This window comes from Staurois parvus, unplaced genomic scaffold, assembly GCF_062004578.1.
Source record: "Staurois parvus isolate SC_StPar_1 unplaced genomic scaffold, SC_StPar_1.0 ptg000635l, whole genome shotgun sequence".
Classification (NCBI taxonomy): domain Eukaryota; kingdom Metazoa; phylum Chordata; class Amphibia; order Anura; family Ranidae; genus Staurois; species Staurois parvus.
The window spans coordinates 4,514,051-4,534,677 of NW_028318431.1; the positions used below are offsets into that span (position 1 = coordinate 4,514,051).

Sequence of the window (20,627 nt, forward strand, 5' to 3'; positions counted from 1 at the left end):
TATGGCTAGACATGTGAGCCAGGGCCAAGGCATGTGATCTCTTCTCTAATGGGGTATTGCAGTTCAGGCAAAGCTGGAAACTAGCTGACCCTTCTCTCCAGAGGCTTTACCTGTGTTCTGATCCTGGTTCTCCCCCACAGAAGAGATGTCATACCATGGTCATGCAATGGCCTTATTATAAACCTCAATGAGAATGTAATGCAGCAAGTAAATATTTTATACTTTCTACCTTTTTATGAGTTATGGTTCTTTGCAGGGTAACAGAGGGCATTGTTGCTTTGGTCTGGCAGTTGCTGTACATCATATGTTCATTACATCTTCAGTATAACAGATCATGTTAAATTGCAGGTGCGGAGCCTGTGCCCTCTGCAGTGTGGAGTGATCCTGCCTTCGGAGTTTCCCTTCCAGATGTTGTTAGCTTCGAAAATGGCAGCTCTAAAAATGTAACCATGACTTTAATGTAAGTGGATCTCATATGTGATGTTATTTCAAAGTGTCCACCTGCTGTGAGTTTTAATTGCTTCATTTACATGCTCTTTATGAAATTGTCTATGGTAGAACTTCTTCAGGAATCTTAAAACAACCAATGAGCTTGAAATACCTGCATTGGAAAATGACAGCTGTAGAATACAATCTGGTGTTTGTTTGAAATCAGCTGGATTGTAAAGGATGTGGTGTGCATGACCAGCCTTAAGCAATTTTCTTTCCTGCAACCACGAGTTGCAGGAAATAAAATCGCTTGTTGCTTCCTCAACACAGTCATTATTGATGAGGGAATCTCTCCTGTGAATCTGTTGTGTTCTCCTGATGAGAGGAAGCAGGGGTGTCGTCCCTGCCGGGAGAACGTGGTGATTATTGCTAGTGGCTATAGCCACTGGCAATAATTTCATGAAAAATCCAACTGGTTCTACCCAAGTCGTACAACAATTGAATTGGGTACAATCAAACTACCCATATATGGTTTTAATCACAGCCGTTCCCTGCAGAACCAGCTGAGATTCTAACCCTCTCCTTGGCCGGGTTTAGGCTGATCATACACTATACAGTTTGATTTGGCAACCTTCTTCAGATGCACCATCAACTATGTAGTATAGTGGTCTGCCTGACTGGATACTAATTTAATGAATATTGCTAAGGTTTGCCCTTCTATTACATAATTTGGTAACTTTTAAAGAGATTTTGCAGATATTGTACAATCACATTTACATAAACTATGTAATATGCAGACACGTCATGGTGACTCCATAGGGCTTCCATAGATCCCGACTGACATGGGGGCCCTTGTGCACCTGGAGTCAGACAGCACTGCTGGGGGGGGGGGGCGGTATGAAGAGGAAGCTCAGAAGGGAAAAAATATAAGAAAAAACAGCAAAATGTAAGCAGCTCATTTAGCAAAAGGATTGATTTTGACTTTAGTATCACTATAATTAAATGTATACAAATTATTTCATGGATTAAGGGGGTTTATAGCTGCAGGGGTAGATCTCCCCAGTGAATAACTGACCCTACTGACATCTACTCAAAACAAAAATCAGGACTGGGCCAACTTACCTATTACAGAGACATTTAATTTAGTACTTCTAAAAGAGGCTCATTAAAAAAGCAGAAAAAAGAGAACACAAAATTCAAAATCACAGTGACCTGTCAAAGTCACATGACCAGCTTCCTTCCAATCACAGAACTCCAGCTGTTCTAGTAAACAAGGAGAACACCATTATTATTTGCTGACTGCACACTGCCCCCCAAATTTTATGAATTAGATGGGCCGAAGGGTGCACAGGAAATGGAGAATAGCAGAGAGAAGATATCTGCTTCCTGTTATAAATGAGCCCATAGCAAAACCTTGATCCTAAAAGAGCAAACCTTCATGCCCATCTTAAAGTGATGAGCATGACATGACCTTTCTGTGTTCCAACACATCCAACATTGTGTAGGTGCAGTAGGTATAAGGGATTTGAGTGGTAAATCTATCTATGGCTGTACATACAATAAGGAAGCAGGTGAAGTATTTTTTTAAACCCATTTTTGTATTATAAAAGTGAGGGACATCAATGAAATTAATATAGATTCTTTTTCTCAATTTTCTCATGTTCTAGTGGAAAATAAGATTAGCTTGCCTGGTCATATCTGTGTGTTTTCCCCATATTCTTCTCTAGACCACTGAATGAGACTGCTGTGTTTACATTCAACATTACCTACACTTCTAAGAACAAAACCATTGTCCACCTTCCTGGACAAGTAAGTAATATGTACACTTAATATATGCATGTGAAATAGATCAGCCATTTAAAGGAGAGCTGTCACTAAAATTGCTTAAAAAAAAAGGATCATCGAAGTGAGCAACTTTAGACACTATTTCATATTTTAGTGAGCACATTAGGATTTATTTACTAAAGTTTGAAAGTGCAAGATGAAACCAATCTGCGTCTAACCTCCGCTTGTTCAATTAAGCTTTGTCAATAAAACCTGAAAGCTAATTGATTTCTATGCAGAAGTGAGCCTGATTTTGTACTCTTCAGCTTTAGTAAATAAACCCCATTGATTCTATAACTGTCAATTTTACACCTATCTGCACCCTTTGATTCTAGTCATCTGACAATAGCAAAGCCAAACTGATGTAGGCATAAACGTAAAGAGTGGTTTACAATGGAGTGGGTCATATGGGGATTGCTATAAATGTAGGAATGTTTCTCCATTGTAGAACTTGTGGTACACCAAAACTCACCCACAAGCTTTGTTCAGTATTGCACAGTACCCAGAAGTCACATGTAATCCAGTGCTTCAACTAGCTCCTGAATTGGAAGTATTGCCCAGCGCTATCAGCATTAGGAAGTATGCTCACCAGAACAGGTACAGTGAAGGAAATAAGTATTTGATCCCCTGCTGATTTTGAATGTTTGCCCACTCACAAAGAAATTATCAGTCTAAAATTTGAATGAGAGACAGAATAGCAACAAAAAATTCTAAAGAAATGCATGTCTAACAAATGATGCACTGATTTGCATGTTCATGAGGGAAATTAGTATTTGATCTCCTATCATTCAGTAGGATTTCTGGCTACCAGGTGTCTTTCATACAGATAACAAGCTGAGATTAGAAGCAGTCTCTTAAAGGGAGTGCTGCTAATATCATTTTGTTACCTGTATAAAAGACTCCTGTCCACAGGAGCAATCAAACAGATTCCAAACTTTCCACCATGGCAAAGACCAAAGAGCTGTCCAAGGATGTCAGGGACAAGATTGTAGAGCTACACAAGGCTGGACTGGGCTACCAAACTATCGCCAAGCAGCTTGGTGAGAAGGTGACAACAGTTGGTGCAATCATTCACAAATGGAAGAAACACAAAACAACTGTCAGTCTCCCTAGGTCTGGTGCACCATGCAAGATCTCAGTTCGTGGAGTGTCAATGATCATGAGAACAGTGAGGAATCATCCCAGAACTACACGTGAGGATCTTGTCCATGATCTCCAGGCAGCTGGGACCACAATCGCCAAGAAAACGATTGGTAACACACTACACCGACAAGGATTGAAATCCTGCAGCGCCTGCAAGGTCCCTCTGCTCAAGAAAGCACATGTCTAGGCCCATCTGAAGTGTGTCACTGAACATCGGAATAATACAGAGGAGGACTGGTTGAAAGTGTTGTGGTCAGATGAGACCAAAATCGAGCTCTTTGGCACCAACTCAACTTGCCGTGTTTGGAGGAGGAATGCTGTGTATGACCCCAAGAACACCATCCCAACTGTCAAACATGGTGGTGGAAACATTCTGCTTTGGGAGTGTTTTCCTGCTAAGGGGACAGGACAACTGCACCGCATCAAAGGGATGATGATCGGGGCAATGTACCGTCAAATATTGGGTGAGAACCTTCTTCCCTCAGCCAGAGCATTGAAAATGGGTCGTGGATGGGTGTTCCAGCATGACAATGACCCAAAACACACGGCCAAGGCAACAAAGGATTGGCTCAAGAAGAAGCACATTAAGGTCCTGGAGCGGCCTAGCCAGTCTCCAGACCTTTATCTGATTGAAATTCTGTGGAGGGAGCTGAAAGTTTGAGTTGCCAAACGTCAGCCACCAAACCTTAATGACTTGGAGAGGCTCTGCCAAGAGGAGTGGGCCAAAATCCCTCCTGAGATGTGTGCAAACCTGGTGGCCAACTATAGGAAATGTCTGACCTTCGTGATTTCCAACAAGGGATTTGCCACCAAGTACATGTTTTGTGAAGGGGGTCAAATACTTATTTCCCTCATGAACATGCAAATCAGTGCAGAATTTGTTAGACATGCATTTCTTTTGAATTGTTTGTTGCTATTCTGTCTCTCAGTGTTACAATACACCTACCATTTGATTTTTAGACTGATCATATCTTTGTGAGCGGGCAAACGTTCAAAATCAACAGAGGATCAAATACTTATTTCCTTCACTATAGATGTTAAAAAGATAAGTCATATAGCATCATCTCCAGTATTAAGAGGGATCTCAAGTGACTCCTCTGCTGCTGCCTATGACTTCTTGAGAAAAGTTTGTGATAGTTTGTAGAGTGAAAGGAGAGCTGCCAGTAATAGGATAGCATTTCAGAAGAAGGCTAGTAGTAGTTAGTCAAATTATTCTGGACTTGTTCTCCAATGTAAAGACGTTTCTCAGCTTAGCTAAGAAACTTCTTAAATTCTGAAAACTGAAAAAAAAGACTTGGATAAGCCATGAAATGTCTTAAAGTTTATAGAACACATCCACTTGAGTAACTAACTAGTACTAGATATACCATGGCCTGGATAAATGAGGACACAACAACACTTGTGAAGAAATGTCAAATAAAACTTACTTTGAAAAAGTCAACTAGCTTAGATACTTTTCAACCCTAGCACAGCTTTAGTAGAAACTCTTCCCTATGCGTTTCATCATTGACTTCATCAGAGGTCTCTGGTCCATCATATCACTACAAGCTTGGAATCTGTCTCAAAATATTCTCCATTAATCCAAAGAATCCTTCTTGATGAGTTGGAGTCCTTGTTACACTGAAATACCTTTTTGGTTAAGATGGATGCATTTCCTGTTGCTACAATTAAGTAGGGGGTGGACTCATGCGCTGCCAAATATCCTTTCAGGGAATCATGTAGCTGCTAACACCCGGCATTAATATGATGAAAGACAATTTTGTAAAAAAGTGGTGCAGCGCTGTGTGTGCTATGATTGAATTAAACTATGTCAAACCATAGTCATGTGAATAAATAATATAACCCTGTGTATAATCAATATACTTAATAAAATTGTAGTATCATCCTGGTGACGTCATTACGTATGGATGGCAATCACCATCTTGGGACTCTTTGTATGTACACCTGACTGTGAGTTACACAGTACATGCTTGATGGGTCTGTGACCCTTGTTTTTATTGTGAGTAGCCTCTTGTCATTGATTTTTTTACCAATAAATATTAAATTACTACACTGTGGAAGTTATTTTTCGGACTTCTTTTTGAGCCATTTGAAGATCCCCTAAAAGGTGTGTTTGACCGTTTTTTGATTTCGGTGAGAGCTTTTCCTATGTCCAGTGGGAGAGATCCATCCAGCCTGGGATCATCTGGTGATATTAATTGCTCTTTGACTCCTTGAGGGTCAAATTTGTGAGGTGAGCGCACATGGCAGAAGGTGATGGATATATTGGTACCATTTATATGAGCACGCAATATAAAGTTGAAGAATTGAAAATCTGGATTTTTTTATTTTTATGCATATAATATTTTTCACACTTGGGACTTTTTGCAATTTATGTATGTCATGGTGTATAACTTGGTCACTTTGATTGCAATTATTATTAACTCGTTGGATTATACTACAATTTTAGAGTCCCAAGATGGTGATTGCCGTCCATACGTAATGACATCACCACGATGATACTACAATTTTATTAAGTATATTGATTATACACAGGGTTATAATATTTATTCACATGAATATGGTTTGACATCATTTAATTTAATCATAGCGCACACACAGCGCTGCACCACTTTTTTTACAAAATTTCCTGTTGCTAGTTGTGGCTGTGCACCTTTTCTGATTTGCAGTGGAGTGCTGGAGGATACGTGTATACACAAAGTGTACTGGTTTTCTATGAAACAATGCTTTTTACACTTTGGTGTAACTTCCCATCTAGCGAGCAGGAATGTTTTGTTTCCATGATGTAGTTTCAAAGATTTATTTTTTTGCTGAACTTGCACATTTTTATAGAAATTTTTTTCTGTGCTCAGAATTTTCCTTAGAAGTCACAAGCAGTTATTTGGGGGGGGGGATTTATAAAACCGGAGCACTCAGAATGTGGTACAGCTGTGAATGGTAGCCAATCAGCTTCTAACTTCAGCAATAAAACCTTGAAGCTGATCCAGTATTGGTAAATAACCCCTCTGTGTGTCACTGCTAACTGGTTACAATTACATGAACAAGTAAGGCACAAACTGGCTCAGATCGTTATCTCACCAGATACACTTGTAAACTCATGCCCTTTATGCTGCTGCAATGCCCATTGTCATTTACTTTCAGTTGCATTTCATTGCATTTAATGTGCTGCAATGAGGTGCACTTTCATGCAATTTCCGGTTCTCCTCAATGCATTTTTAAAAGACTCCATTCAAATGACTTCAGGTCACACCATACTGTAATGCACCGAAAATGCATGTGCGTGGATTTGCATTTAACATGCCTTTTCATGTGCATTGCATTTTTGTGTGTATAGGCATGCATTTTTATATGATCTGTTGTGAAGTCACAGTCCCCTGTTGAGGTCAAAATACCAACAACAATATATTTTTTATATCTTAACCCTCAGTTGTGTTGCATTTACATTTTAACACAATGCACTGCAACACGCATGTACACAACACTGTGGTATGAACGTGGCATGTAGAAAACCATTGTTTTCTATGTGCCCTTGCAGTGAGCTTCATTGATCCGGTGAAGAAAAATGCAGGTCGCTATACATGGTGTAAATGAGACCTTAAAGTGATATTAAAGGCTCATTTTAAAAAAAATACCAACCATGTCATACTTACCTAATCTGTGCAGTGGTTTTGCACAGATCTGTACCAATCCTCCTCTTCTCGGGTTCCCCACCGGTGCTTCTGGCTCCTCCCCCTTGACAAGTGCCCCCCAATGCAAGCTGCTTGCTTTGGGGTCACTGGTGTGTGCTTGCTCACAAGCCCCGCTCTAAGTGTCCATAGGACAGATACAGCCGCGGCTTGGCCCCACTCCCCGTTCTCTTCTTATGGGCTCACTGGCTGTGATTGAAGGTAGTGGGAGCCAATGACTCCCACTGCTGTGTCTCAGCCAATAAGGGAGAGGACTCAGGACAGCCGAGGCTCCTGTGCACATCGCTGGATTGAGAGGGGGCTCGGGTGAGTATAAAGGGGAGTGCGGGGAGAACAGCACACAGAAGGTATTTTACCTTCATGCATAAAGGTAAAAAAAAACTCCAGTTTTTACAAACACTTAAATAGTAAGATGTATGGAAATACTTAGAAAATTTAGCTGTCAGAACTTTTTTCCAAGGAAATGTATTGGTGGGAGAATATCATGCAGGAAACATTTATTGGCTTTCGCTAGAAAACACAGCAAGTCTATGTGGCTGGTGAGACTAAACCCTTCCAGTTGAAGCTGCTTGATTTTGGACAAAGTGAATACACAGTTAAAATGAATAGAGATGGCATGTATTCACTTCAGTTTGCTAAAACTATATTCTGATGCCTGAACATGGGTGTACTGTTATATATTTCTGCTTCAAATAAGGATCTTAATATATACTTTCTATTGCATGATGGCCATTATGCAACTGACGTCTGAATTAGTATTGTGCAAGTGTTCGTAGTTCTGCAAATATAAACTCACAAGGTCTGTATCTGTAACGACTGTGACCACATTGCCCTTTCTATAGACATAAAAGTGAAATAAGATATTTTGTAAGAAATTTATTTATTTTTTTCCAATTCCAGATTGTCTTGTTGCCAAAGTCGAAGCAATCAACTTTTACTGTGGCTGCGGAAGATGTGGGACAAGTTACGGCCTATTTGTACAGCAATAATTCTCGCACTGCTGGGTTTGTTCAAACTTTGCCATTTGTGTTAAGAGTGAGGACATTTCCATCATGTGCAAACTGAGTACTGCTTCCTCTTCTGCTTTGAATGAGATAAGCCGGCATATAAAAAAAAAAATCAGTAAAATAAGCAGTCAATACAGGGAGCATATTATATCAGATATATTGGACAGCTGACCCTACTGATTAAAGAAGGGGGGTAACTATAGCCTGAGCAAACTAAGCAACTGCTATGGAGCCCAAGGGAGGTCTAGTTAAAGGCCTTTACTCAATGTTACTCTTCTACCTTCCCGGTCTATCCATCCTGTATTATTGTGTTTAAGTGGCACTAGAGTTATTTTTTTCACTCCTGCTCACCCTTGATGAATGTAGAGAGGTTGGACAAAATTATGGAAACACCAGGTAAAAGAACTAAATCGTTACCAAACATGGTGTTGGGAAGCCTTTGGCATCCAAGACTTCCTGACTTCTGGGAACTGACCAGTATAAGTCTTGGATGGTGGATAATGGAATTTGACACCACTGTTCATGCAAAAATCGTTCCAGTTCTCACAGAGATACTGGAAGCGGAAAACAAGCCCAAACCATGTTCTCCAAAATTGACCATTGTGCTTCTATGATATTGAGGTCCGGTGACTGCGGCGCCCAGGGAAGGTGCAAGACTTTGTCCGCATGCTCGTCAAACCACGATTCGACAACACCGGCTGTGAGAATCGGAACGTTATCGTCTTGGTAAATGGTGCTGTCTTCGGGAAACAATGTCTGTCAGCATGTGGTATACATGGTCGGCCAAAATGTGTACATAGTTGCTGGCAGTGACTCTACCTTTCAAGGTGATGATGGGGCCTGCAGAATACCAAGCTATGGCTGCCCAAACCATGATTGTGCTGCCACCATGCTTTACCCTTGGCAGAAGACAGTCCTGTCATAAGCTTTGGACGGTGTTTGCCACACGGAAACATGCCCGGTGGTTGGGAACAGTGTAACACTCGATTCATCAGACCATGTTACAGTCTTCTCCATTGATCGATTGTCCACGATTTATAGGTGCTACACCACTCTCTCCTCTTCTGAGCTTTAAAATTGGTCACTAGTAGTTTGGCAATTGCAGCTCGCCCATGAATGTTTTTGTGGACACGGGCTTTGGAAGACTGAGATTGAGCTCTGCAGTCACTTTTGCAGCAGTTGTTTTCTTATTCCGGGTCACAATCCTGTGCAGTGTCCTTTTTGTCTTTTTCGGTCAGTTGACCATGTCGACCGAGCTTATGCTTATCAGACAAGGTTTTCCCGTAAAATGTATATGTTATCATAACCTTTGATGCTGTACCTTGCGACACCGCAAATAAATTAGCAACTTCAGTCAGAGAGGCCTCAGCTAAGCGGCACCAACAATTTACACTCTTTGAAGCTCAGTAAGCTCTGACATGACTCCATATTACTAGCAGTGCACACAGTGAATGACGAAAGTGAGACATCCCACCTGTTAGCTAGGTGTCTCATCACACAGCAGAAAAAAAAGAATGTTACATCCCTTTCAACGTGAAACATGTCACTTTCACACCTGCAAATCATGTAGTGCTTCCATATTTTTGGACCAACCCCGGTACATTCACCACATTGGCCAAATAGAGAAAATTCATGCAAGTGTGTTTGTTTTTTGTTTTCTTAGTTTTGTTTGAACTACATCCATCAAAGAGATGCTGATGAAAATGGAGAACATGCAACACATGTATGGATGAATAACCTTAGGAGTATATTCATAAGAAAATTGGCATAGCAATTCATTCAATAAAAATACACATACATTTGTTCTGTGCAAAAAAAATAAAATGTTATTAGGCTATTTGCTGTGCTAAACACATGGTATTTATTGATTTAAAAGGGAAAATACTGCATTGGGCCACTAGGTAGCACTAAGTACCATAAAAATTTTCTGAGGCTACTTGGCACCATCTGTGGTATTTTCCATTTAAAATCAATGAACACTATTCGTCTAACACAGAAAGTAGCCTCATATGGGTTTTTTGCCCCATTCACACAAAATTAAAGTACATTCACCTTCAGTTTCTATTGAACATTTTTTATTACTACATCCTTAGGGTTTGTTCACATGTGAGGTCGGGGTGGTGGTAAAACTAGACAGTTGAGCCTTGGTAATACCCCCCCCCCCCCACGCCTGCCTGAACAATAAACTTACACCAGTTGACAGCTGTACACATGCCATGGCAGAACTTAAACAGCATGTTGCTTTTAGTGGATGGAGCCGCCCTCAAATGCAACTAGTGCTGTTCTGTAGGGCTGCATTGGAACTGAACCTAAACCAGATTCAATTCACATGATTGCAGCACAATGTGGCAATTGTGTGGCAATTATAGGGTTAAATCAGGAAGTGCGGAGTAAAAACTGAAGTGGAACTAAACACACTTATTTAACTATTTCCCAAAACAGTTACATTCAAGGTATGCCATGATTGCTAATTGTCACAGTTGCCAAGCCATCAAATGGCTGTTGTCATGTGCTGCATCATGGAAACTGCAGATCAAACAAGCTAAGATGGCAGCGTCCATGTCTGTTAAGGATAGAAGGGTTTAGTTCCCTATTAAGTCTAAGATCAGCAAAGGGGGCATTACCACAGGAATTTGGAGTAGTGCTACACATGAACTACAGCACCAGAAAAACCTTTTTTATGCAGCAACACAGGAGAAAAAATATGGTATTGAGTTAATGATAGACTTAAACAATATCATACTGACAATCTAATCTCTCTGTCTGCAGGCCAAGAATCCGGTTCCTGGTGATCCATAGCCTTGCTGTGGAGGTATTGGAGCAGATTATTGGATGGATTTATTTCTTGGCCTGGTCTGTATCCTTCTACCCTCAGGTGTATGAGAATTGGAAGAGAAAAAGGTAATTAAAAATAACAAGCCGCTTCTTTAATCATCAGACAGCGAGGAAGATTTACTAAAACCGGTGCATAGAATCTGGCCATCTGTGCATTGTAACCAATTAGCTTGATCAATTTGACAATATAACCTACAAGCTTATTGGTTGCTATGCACAGCGGCACCAGATTCTTTGTGCACCAGTTTTAGTAAATCTCCCCCAATAAGTCAAACCTAGATTTACACTACCTAAACTGCCAGACTTCTATTGAGAAAACGAGGAAAGCAGTGTTCGGTCTCACTTTATTTTGCAGAATTTTTTCTGCTTTAACCTATGAAACAAATTCATGTAATGCTTTACTAAAACATTCAAAATGACAATTTAAGATTTTCCAAAGGACATAGACTGAGCTATTTTACCATTAGTAGCTGAGTGTACAGTATATAAGAGATTGCATTAACATCCATTATCTCCATTCTATTGCAGCGTTGTGGGCCTAAGCTTTGACTTCCTGGCATTAAATCTCACAGGCTTCATATCTTATAGTGTTTTTAATGTTGGACTCTTCTGGATTCCATACATTAAGGTATGCTATGTTTTGTTGTGTTATTAACAATATCTTGCATAGTCTACTGCAGTATTAACAAATCTTTTGTTTAATATCACTTCCAGGAACAATTTTTACACATCTACCCCAATGGAGTGATCCCAGTGGATGCCAATGATGTGTTTTTTAGTCTCCATGCAGTGCTACTAACACTCATTACTATTATTCAATGCTGCATTTATGAGGTAAGCACCTTTACTATTTAGACGCCTTTCACACTGGCTGTTCGATTGGGTCTGCCTGTCTGTATTTCAGCTGGACCTGATCGAACACTCCATTCTCCACTATGGAGCGGTGGGTGTAAATGGACATTTGTATCTGAAAGCCCATACAGTGTTATGAGCAGAGAGCTGGGGCAAGTGTCTGCAGTAGCATGCGATCCACTGATTGCGGGATCAATACTTTGCATGCTTCTGTGTAAAAAAAATAAATCAATAAAGGCATTGTTTTTTTACCTGCAAAATCATGTACATATAAAGCGATATAAAGACATCTTACAGTTTATGAGTGACTAAAGTCCCGTTGTCTGTGTCAATGGAAGCAGCAGCGGGCTCAGGAGCAAGGGTGCACGAGTGCCCCCATTTTAATGGACTTCCTATTGGGGGCACCAGCAAGAGAGGAGGAGCCAGGAGTGCCTGCAGGTGACCTGAGAATAGGAGGATCGGGGCTGCTGTGTGCAATTTTGTTGCACAGAGCAAGTAAGTATAGACATGTTTTGTTATTTACAAAAAAAAATTCCTTTACAACCACTTTAATCAAACAGAATCTACTAATAGGGGATGGGTGGATGATCATAGATCCTGTTTCATTCTTTTACATAGAAGCTGAAGTACAGCTTCTATGAATGGATCAGCTTGGTGGGAAAGGGCAGGCATAGTCGGGATCTCTTGATGAGAGCCTGTCACAATCCTTTAGTTAACCCCCAAGCTAGAAGCTGATTGGTCACTTTGCACAGCTGCTCCAGATTCTCGCAGCTCCAGCTTTAGTAAATTCCCCTTTTTGTAATTCACAAACTAAAAGGGAGCACATAAGAGAAGTTCATTGTCAGGGATTACATATATTTTAATAGTAATATCTTGCTCTTCCACTAGACTGGAGCACTTCTTTAATATCTGTACTAGCTGTGATTCTATTATAGAGCATTACATATATTTTGTACTATTACTGTATATTACATATCCTTAGCATATCACCATTATAACTCATCATAGATTCCAAATGCAAAGAGGTAACTTATTCTCAAGTGCTTTTGTATACATTCATATCTTAATGTGTTTTATTTTCTTCTTCAGAGGGGAGAACAAAGGGTTTCCAAAGTGTCCATTGGTCTACTGGTCATTGCCTGGCTCTTTGCGTTCTCCATGTTGTTTGTGGCAGTGGCGGGTAGAGTCACCTGGCTTCAGTTCCTGTTCTGCTTTTCATACATCAAACTGGCCATTACTTTGATGAAATACTTCCCACAGGTAACCTGCCTTAAGTGATGGATGCTGATCTTTACACACAATATTATGTGATTGTCCCTTACATACTCTTGTTGTTTGTGAATTGTTCCTCGATCCTGTTAGAAACCTTAGTAAGTACAGTTTCTCCCGATGTGAAGCAGTGGTGTCCACCCTGGACACTGATGGAGGAAAGGGGTAGGGGTTAGGAGAAAGGAGCAAAGCTTTGCAGAAGTAGTGAAATGACCTATGGTATTTCATTGGTCCCAGAAAAGTTTGTAGAGAAGCTAATGGGCCCAACATATATGGATTTTGTTCTGTTCAGTCTCTGGACCAAATAGAAAAAATTCGAACCAATTCCTCAATCCATGTTATATAGCACAAATGAATAAATCTTCGGTTCGGTTGTGGTTAATGTATTTTGGCAGCCATTCCAACCAGCTGTCAAAACACCTGAACAATACCCATATCCAATTGGATGCAGGCACTGTTTTGCTGACAGTTTGACTCCTTCGATTTTTCATTCACGATGGTGTATGCTGGGGGGGGGGTGTTTTGCAGAGGGTTGAAATGCCCAGCTAACTTGGCAAATTTCAAACAGTTCATCAGGAATTGGCCAAAATGTACTAATTGTATGCCAGATTAAGCAAACCAGAATGGTGGAGTTTAGGATATTCATGCATTGAATGCCATTGTTGGAAAACCTGCCAGTTTTACATGAGGCATTTCGTGATGGCTTCTATTGGCCTCTGCATAATGTCTGCAGTTTTAAAAAGTTAATCAAAGTGAATACAGATTCCCATTACAGATCTCTAGTTTTAATTTGACGTTTAAGTCCTTTAAAGTCTTTTTCATTCCCGTATACTAAGCCCTGATGATGGGGGTTGTTGCTCCTGAAATGCGTTGGATGTTCATTATGGTCGAATTGTGAATTATTTAGGTTTTACTGGACTCTTTCCCCTCATGTTTTGGAGCCCATTTGTGTATGTTTAAATCCTTGATCCATGTAGTAACTCTGAGGGATCTCCGTCCTGCAGTCCCTGAGTTTGCTCAGGACAAGGATTTGAAGTTACAGATCTGTTTTGCAGTTTAACCTGCTGCAGTAGTATAATGTGGCACAAGAAAAAAAAAATGCACACGTATCCTCAGTTCCAGACTTCACTAACAGGTGATGCTGCAAGTCAAACCTGATATTGTGGCTCAACCATAAAATGAAGCCAGAAATATTGTATTTTACAGGTCAGGATCTAGTCCCTCAAATAACAATGGGAAAGGGATTTCACTGCTCTATACTCAGGGATTTTGAGGGCTGAATAGTCATCTGTTAACATGTGGAAGACCCCTATGATATAGTAAGATTTGTGTCTGTGTTTTTAAAGTAATACTACCCACTCAGAACACTTGGATTACATTTTTTAGAGTTAGAATATTGGCATTTATAAAAATGGTAATTTCAATTTATTTAATATTTATATTACATTTATTTTATATTTACATTGGACTCCTGTCAGATTTTTATTGTAGCCTGTCATGGGCAGCAAATAATGCAGAATCTAACGCAGGAGCACAAAGACTGAACAAAACATTGCAGTAAAAATAAGGCTAGAACCTCAAACAGTATTATTACTGTCTATTAGTAATAAAAAGAAAAGCGCCAAAAAATGCTCCAAATCAGCTGCAAACCTTAACCCAAGAAACTGGTGTAAGCATAAAGAAAAATAAAGGAATGCAATTAATAATAAAAAATCAAATAATCTCCACCGATCATATGTGCAAAATAATAAGTGTCTATATAACAAATGTCCACAATTGTATATAGTCCAACACCAATCAGTGAAAATAAATATTAGAAATCTTTCTGTAAATATCTGGTCCGTGAGGACGTCGAATGACGAAACGCGTAGGGCAGGGCTTAATGGATGTGACGTCAAGACGTTCCTCGGTACTGTCGGCTGGGCTGTGGCGGTGAGCGAGGCTCGTAGTTGTTTTTGCAGAGGCTGTCATTGCTGGTGTTGGCGTAGACACCTTTTTTGTGAGTGTACATCAGTATATAATAAAGTTCATGGTTTTAAAACGTATTGCACCGTTATATTTCTTCTTGCTTCACCGAGTATTACCACTTTGATGGAGAGAGAGTGGATGACCATTTAACATCAGAGTGTTTCCTATCCATGCTGGTGGGCTGTTTGCAGTGCATTGTTTCCTTGGAAATTTCAGCAGATCATCGTTCCCAGAGCAATAGCTATTATGCTGATTTATAATTTGATCAGCATATAGCTCTGGTGAGTTATTTAATTCATTCGGTGGTGGATTTTCTTCATGGTGGTTATTATTTACAGAAAGATTTCTAATATTGATTTTCACTGATTGGTGTTGGACTATATACAACAATTGTGGACATTTGTTATATAGACACTTATTATTTTGCACATATGATCGGTGGAGATTATTTGATGTTTTATTATTAAGCGCATTCCTTTATTTTTCTTTATTATTACTGTCTGTGTCTTCCTGTCTCAGTGACCACCACCCTCCTTATTTCCTATCCTACTGTCACAGTAGGCTGTCACAGTGACAGGAAATAAAGTGAATTCTCTCCTAGATAGGAATACAAATGTGTATCCAAAATTTAAAAAAAATAAATGTACAGATTGTATAAATGGATTCATTTATCAGATTGTATAAATGGATTAATGGAATATAATTTATGCCTTATTAAAAATTGGGCTGCAGATGATAGAGATGACTTTTGTTTTGTGTCTCAGGCATACATGAATTTTCGCCGGAAAAGTACAGCAGGATGGAGCATCGGAAACGTGCTGCTTGATTTCACCGGTGGCAGCTTCAGCATTCTCCAAATGTTCTTGCAGTCTTACAATAACGGTGTGTATTGGTATATATTATGTACTGCTGTTGTCAGTTCTGGACAAAGAACTAAAACTGGTCACCACTCTGCAGTCTGGGACATCATGCATCCGTTTACATACAGTATATGATGTCAGCTGATTCTGCTGTGCATTTTTTTTTTTACTGATTGTTGTGCATTGTTCAGTGGATGACCCTGACTGACTTGAAATGGGCACAGGACATGTGTCAGGATTAGTAGTGGATGACGGTGGGAGCACAAGGAGTGATTCACCCAATCAATATCATAGTATAGTGTGAGAACTGTTTGCAGCATCACACTAGCCTTTGGTCCCAGGGGGACCAGTGCTAAGACAAAGAAGCATCTGGTAATTTTCTCTGCTTTCCTATAGATGACAGCAGGGCTTTTTCAGCTGGAACTTGGTGGAACTCAGTTCCACCACCTATGGCTTAAGCCCTCTGCTCCATGCTCACCAATATCACTTGTAAACACAGAAGTCCTACTTGTTTTTTCAAATGACATCATGTTTCCCAATGCACCTACAGTTCTGATCTCTTGAGTGGCTCCCCTTGAGTGCAGGATGGGGGTAAAGGATATGCAGGTGCCCAGGGTTACATACTTACATAGTTAGTCTGGCTGAAAAAAGACAAAAGTCCATCCAGCTCAACCATTAAAAAAAAAAAAGTTATAATTCTACACCCACAGTTGATCCAAAGGAAGGCAAAAAACCCAGCAAAGCACGATCCAATTTGCTCCTACAGGGGAAAAAATTCCTTCCTGATCCCCCAAGAGGCAATCGGATATTTCCTGGATCAAATTTACCTATAAATGTTAGTATCCAGTTATATTCTGTGTATCTAAGAAACAATCCAGGCCTTTTTTAAAGCAATCCACTGAGCTGGGCAGAGCCAATCTTGAGGGAGTCTATTCCACATTTTCACAGCTCTCACTGTGAAGAAACCTTTCCGTGTTTGGAGATTAAATTTTTTTCCTCCAGACGTAAAGAGTGCCCCCTTGTCCTCTGTGATGACCTCAGGGTGAATAATTCTACACCGAGTTCACTATATGACCCACTGATGTATTTATACATGTTGATTATATCCTCCCTTAATCTGCTCTTCTCAAGAGAGAATAAATTCAGTTCCTCATAGCTGATCTCCTCCATGCCTCTTATCAGTTTGGTTGCCCTTCTCTGTACTTTCTTCAGTTCCCCAATGTTCTTTTTGTGAATTGGTGCCCAAAACTGAACTGCATATTCCAGATGAGGTTTTACTAATGATTTGTACAGGGGTAATATGATATCTCTCTCTGGAGTCTATACCTCTTTTAATACAAGAGAGGATTTTGCTCGCTTTAGAAACCACAGCTTGGTATTGCATGCCATTATTAAGCTTGTGATCTACCAGAACTCCCAGATCCTTCTCCACCATTGATTCCCCCAGTTGTACCCCCCCTAGTATGTATGATGCATGTGTATTCTTAGTCCCCAAGTGCATGACTTTACATTTATTAACATTAAACCTCATTTCCCACATAGTTGCCCAATTAAACAGTGCATTGAGGTCAGTTTGTAAATTGAAGACATCCTGTAAGGACGTTATTCCAGTGCAAAGCTTGGTGTCACCTGCAAAGACTGAAATGGGATTTTATAATCTCAGACCCTATATTGTTTATAAATATATTAAAAAGTAAGGGTCCCAACACTGAACCCTGGGGTACACCACTGATGACCCGAGACCATTCAGAGTATGAATCATTAACCACTACTCTCTGAATATGATCTTTTTAGCCAGTTTTTTTATCCATTTACATACAGATTTTTCCAAGCCTGTAGACTTTACCTTACACATTAGCCGTGTGTGGGGAACTGTGTCAAACGCTTTTGCAAAGTCCAAGTACACCACGTCCACCGCCACCCCTCTGTCCAAAGTTTAGCTTACCCCCTCATAAAAAGAAATCAGATTTGTTTGACAACTTCTGTCTTTCATGAATCCATGCTGTCTGTTACTTAACCACTTGCCTACCGGGCACTTATACCCAGGGGCGGACAACTCATGGGGCCCCCGGGCAATAGGGGTTCATGGGGCCCCTGTGTCCTTGCCCAAACTCAAAAAAACCTATGAAAAAAGGTACCAGGGACATCTCATTGTACCCCCTACTGACCCCGGGCCCTCGGGCAGTGCCCGAGTTTCCAAATGGTCAGTCCGCCCCTGCTTATACCCCCTTTCTGCCCAGGCCAATTTTCAGCTTTCAGCGCTGTCGCACTTTGAATGGCAGTTGCGTGGTCATGCAACACTGTACCCATATGAAAATTTTAGCATTGTTTTCACACAAATAGAGCTTTCTTTTGGTGGTATTTAATCGCCACTAGCTGTTTTATTTTTTGCGCTATAAACAAAAAAAGAGCAAAAATTTGAAAAAAAAGGTTTTCTTAGTTTCTGGTATAAAATTTTGCAAACAGGTAATTTTTCTCCTTCACTGATGTGCATGATGAGTCTGCACTGATGGCCATTGATGAGGCAGCACTGATAGGCGGTACTGATGGGCACTGATAGGCAGAACGAATAGGAAGCACTGCTGGGCACTGACTGGTGGCACTGATGGGCACAGGTAGGTGGCACTGCTGGGCACTGATCATCAGTGCCCTGATCATCAGTGCCGATCTGTTTTTTGTTCTGTGACAGCATAAGGAAAGTGTAGCCGATAACCGGCAACTGCATTTACCCGGTGATCTGCTGTGTCATTGGACACAGCTGATCACGTAGTAAAAGGCCGTTGTGATTGGCCTTTTACCACCTAACGTGATCAGCTGTGTCCGTAGGACACAGCGATCACGGGGATCGCCAGGTGCGCACCACTGCGGGTGCACGGGAGGACGTGTTCTGGGAGGACGTCATAGGACGCCCTCCCAAAACTGGACAACCAATCTGTAGCCGTCATTCGGCTATAGCGGTGTTGCCAAGTGGTTAATATATTTTTTTCCAGCAAGAACTCATCTATGTGGTCTTTTATTAAACTCTCCAGTATCTTCCCAACTATAGAAGTTAAACTAACAGGTCTATAATTACTTGGTAAAGATTTTGACCCCTTTTTAAATATTGGCACCACATTGGCCTTACGCCAATCCAGTGGTATTATGCCAGTCATTAACTGCCTGCCTCCCGCCCGCCATAAAAGGTAATGATGGGAGCACAACGGTTCTCTCATTCTGGGAGGATGTCATATGACGTCCTCTCACTCTAACCTATCAGTGCTGCCAGTCAGTGCCACCTATCAGTGCCAGTCAGTGCCGCCTATCAGTGCCCATCACTGTAGCCTCATTAACGCACATCAGGGAAGGTGAAAAATGACTTATTTAAAAATTTTATAACAGAAACTAAGAAAAAACTTTTTTCTTTTTTTCGAAATTTTCGATTGTTTTTGGTTTGTTTAGCAAAAAATAAAAAAAAACCCCCGTGGTGATTAAATACCAGCAAAAGAAAGCTCTATCTGTCTCAAAAAAATTATAAACATTTCATTAGGGTACAATGTTGCATGACCGCACAATTGTCATTCAAAGTGCGACAGCGCTGAAAGCTGAAAATTGGCCTGGGCAGGAAGGGGGTGAAAGTGCATGGTAGGCAAGTGGTTAAAGAGTCCCTAAAAATTAGAAACCATGGCTTTGAAATGACAGAGCTCCATTCTTTAAGGACCCGTGGGTGGATGCGGATCATCTGGAGCTGTGTCAATACCATGCCCATTATGGACAAGAGCTCCCCCATGCTCCTTTTGTATACACAGAGCTGAAGAAGATATTTAATAAATTTGCCTTCTCCTTGTCCCCAGTCACCCACTCTAGATTATTTTGTAAAGGGCCTACATGCTGCCCAATTGCTTCCACCTGACAGGTGAGCCCTGCTGCTTGGTCACTGCTACCTAGATGTTCATTTATATGGACATTCGTAATAAGCTGTGCATGGTTTGAGATTAACAGGTCCAGGAGAGCATCATTTCTAGTTGGGGTCTCTATGAACTGTACCATAAAATTGTCCTGTATTTTTTGCCCTTTAACTGTTCCTGCAGTACCATTACTCCAGTCAATTTCTGGGTAGTTAAAATCCCCTATTATTATCACTGTCCCAGCCCTTGCAGCCCTTTTGATCTGTGCAAGGAGCTCCACCTCCTCATTTTAACACTGGGAGGCCTATAACACTCCAATGATTACCTTTGTAGTACGCACCCCCATGTGCAGTTCCACCCATAATACTTCAGCCTCATCACACTCTCCATCAACTAGGCCCTCTTTCACACTCGCTCTGAGATCACTTCTCACATAGAGACAGATACCACCACCTTTTCTATTTACTCTGTCTCTCCGAAAGAGAACATAGCCAGTAATATTAATGGCCCAGTCATGTGAAGAATGAAGCCAAGATTCAGTAATACCAATTAAATCATAGTTCTCTTTATGCACCAAAGCTTCCAACTCACCTATTTTGCTTGGCAGACTTCTGGCATTAGTGAACAAACACTTTAATTCATTGACACCTTGTGCACATGTATTTTGCATATTTTTTTTTTCATACAAATGGTACCAATTCCACTGGTTGTTTGTAACATGGGAACCTTTTTATCATCTGCCATAGCCCTCCCCCCATCTTTCACCATTCCACCCAGCAATAAGTACTGACCCCTGTCTGATCTAACTACCCCATTATAATCTAATTCTCCCTCCCCCCTCGATCCTAGTTTAAATACTCCTCCAGCCTT

General features: G+C 40.7%; 1 protein-coding gene across 1 annotated transcript in view; it reads left to right on the top strand.

The window, feature by feature from the left end:
• The window catches only part of CTNS (cystinosin, lysosomal cystine transporter), a 49,034-nt gene that overhangs the window by 21,423 nt on the left and 6,984 nt on the right, over window positions 1-20,627 (top strand). The window contains exons 3-10 of the mRNA XM_089693674.1: window positions 349-460; window positions 2,157-2,238; window positions 7,983-8,086; window positions 10,859-10,990; window positions 11,453-11,552; window positions 11,639-11,758; window positions 12,866-13,036; window positions 15,778-15,895. Of these exons, the coding sequence (XP_089549800.1) occupies window positions 349-460; window positions 2,157-2,238; window positions 7,983-8,086; window positions 10,859-10,990; window positions 11,453-11,552; window positions 11,639-11,758; window positions 12,866-13,036; window positions 15,778-15,895 (939 nt within the window). The remainder of the gene's footprint in view (window positions 1-348; window positions 461-2,156; window positions 2,239-7,982; window positions 8,087-10,858; window positions 10,991-11,452; window positions 11,553-11,638; window positions 11,759-12,865; window positions 13,037-15,777; window positions 15,896-20,627) is intronic.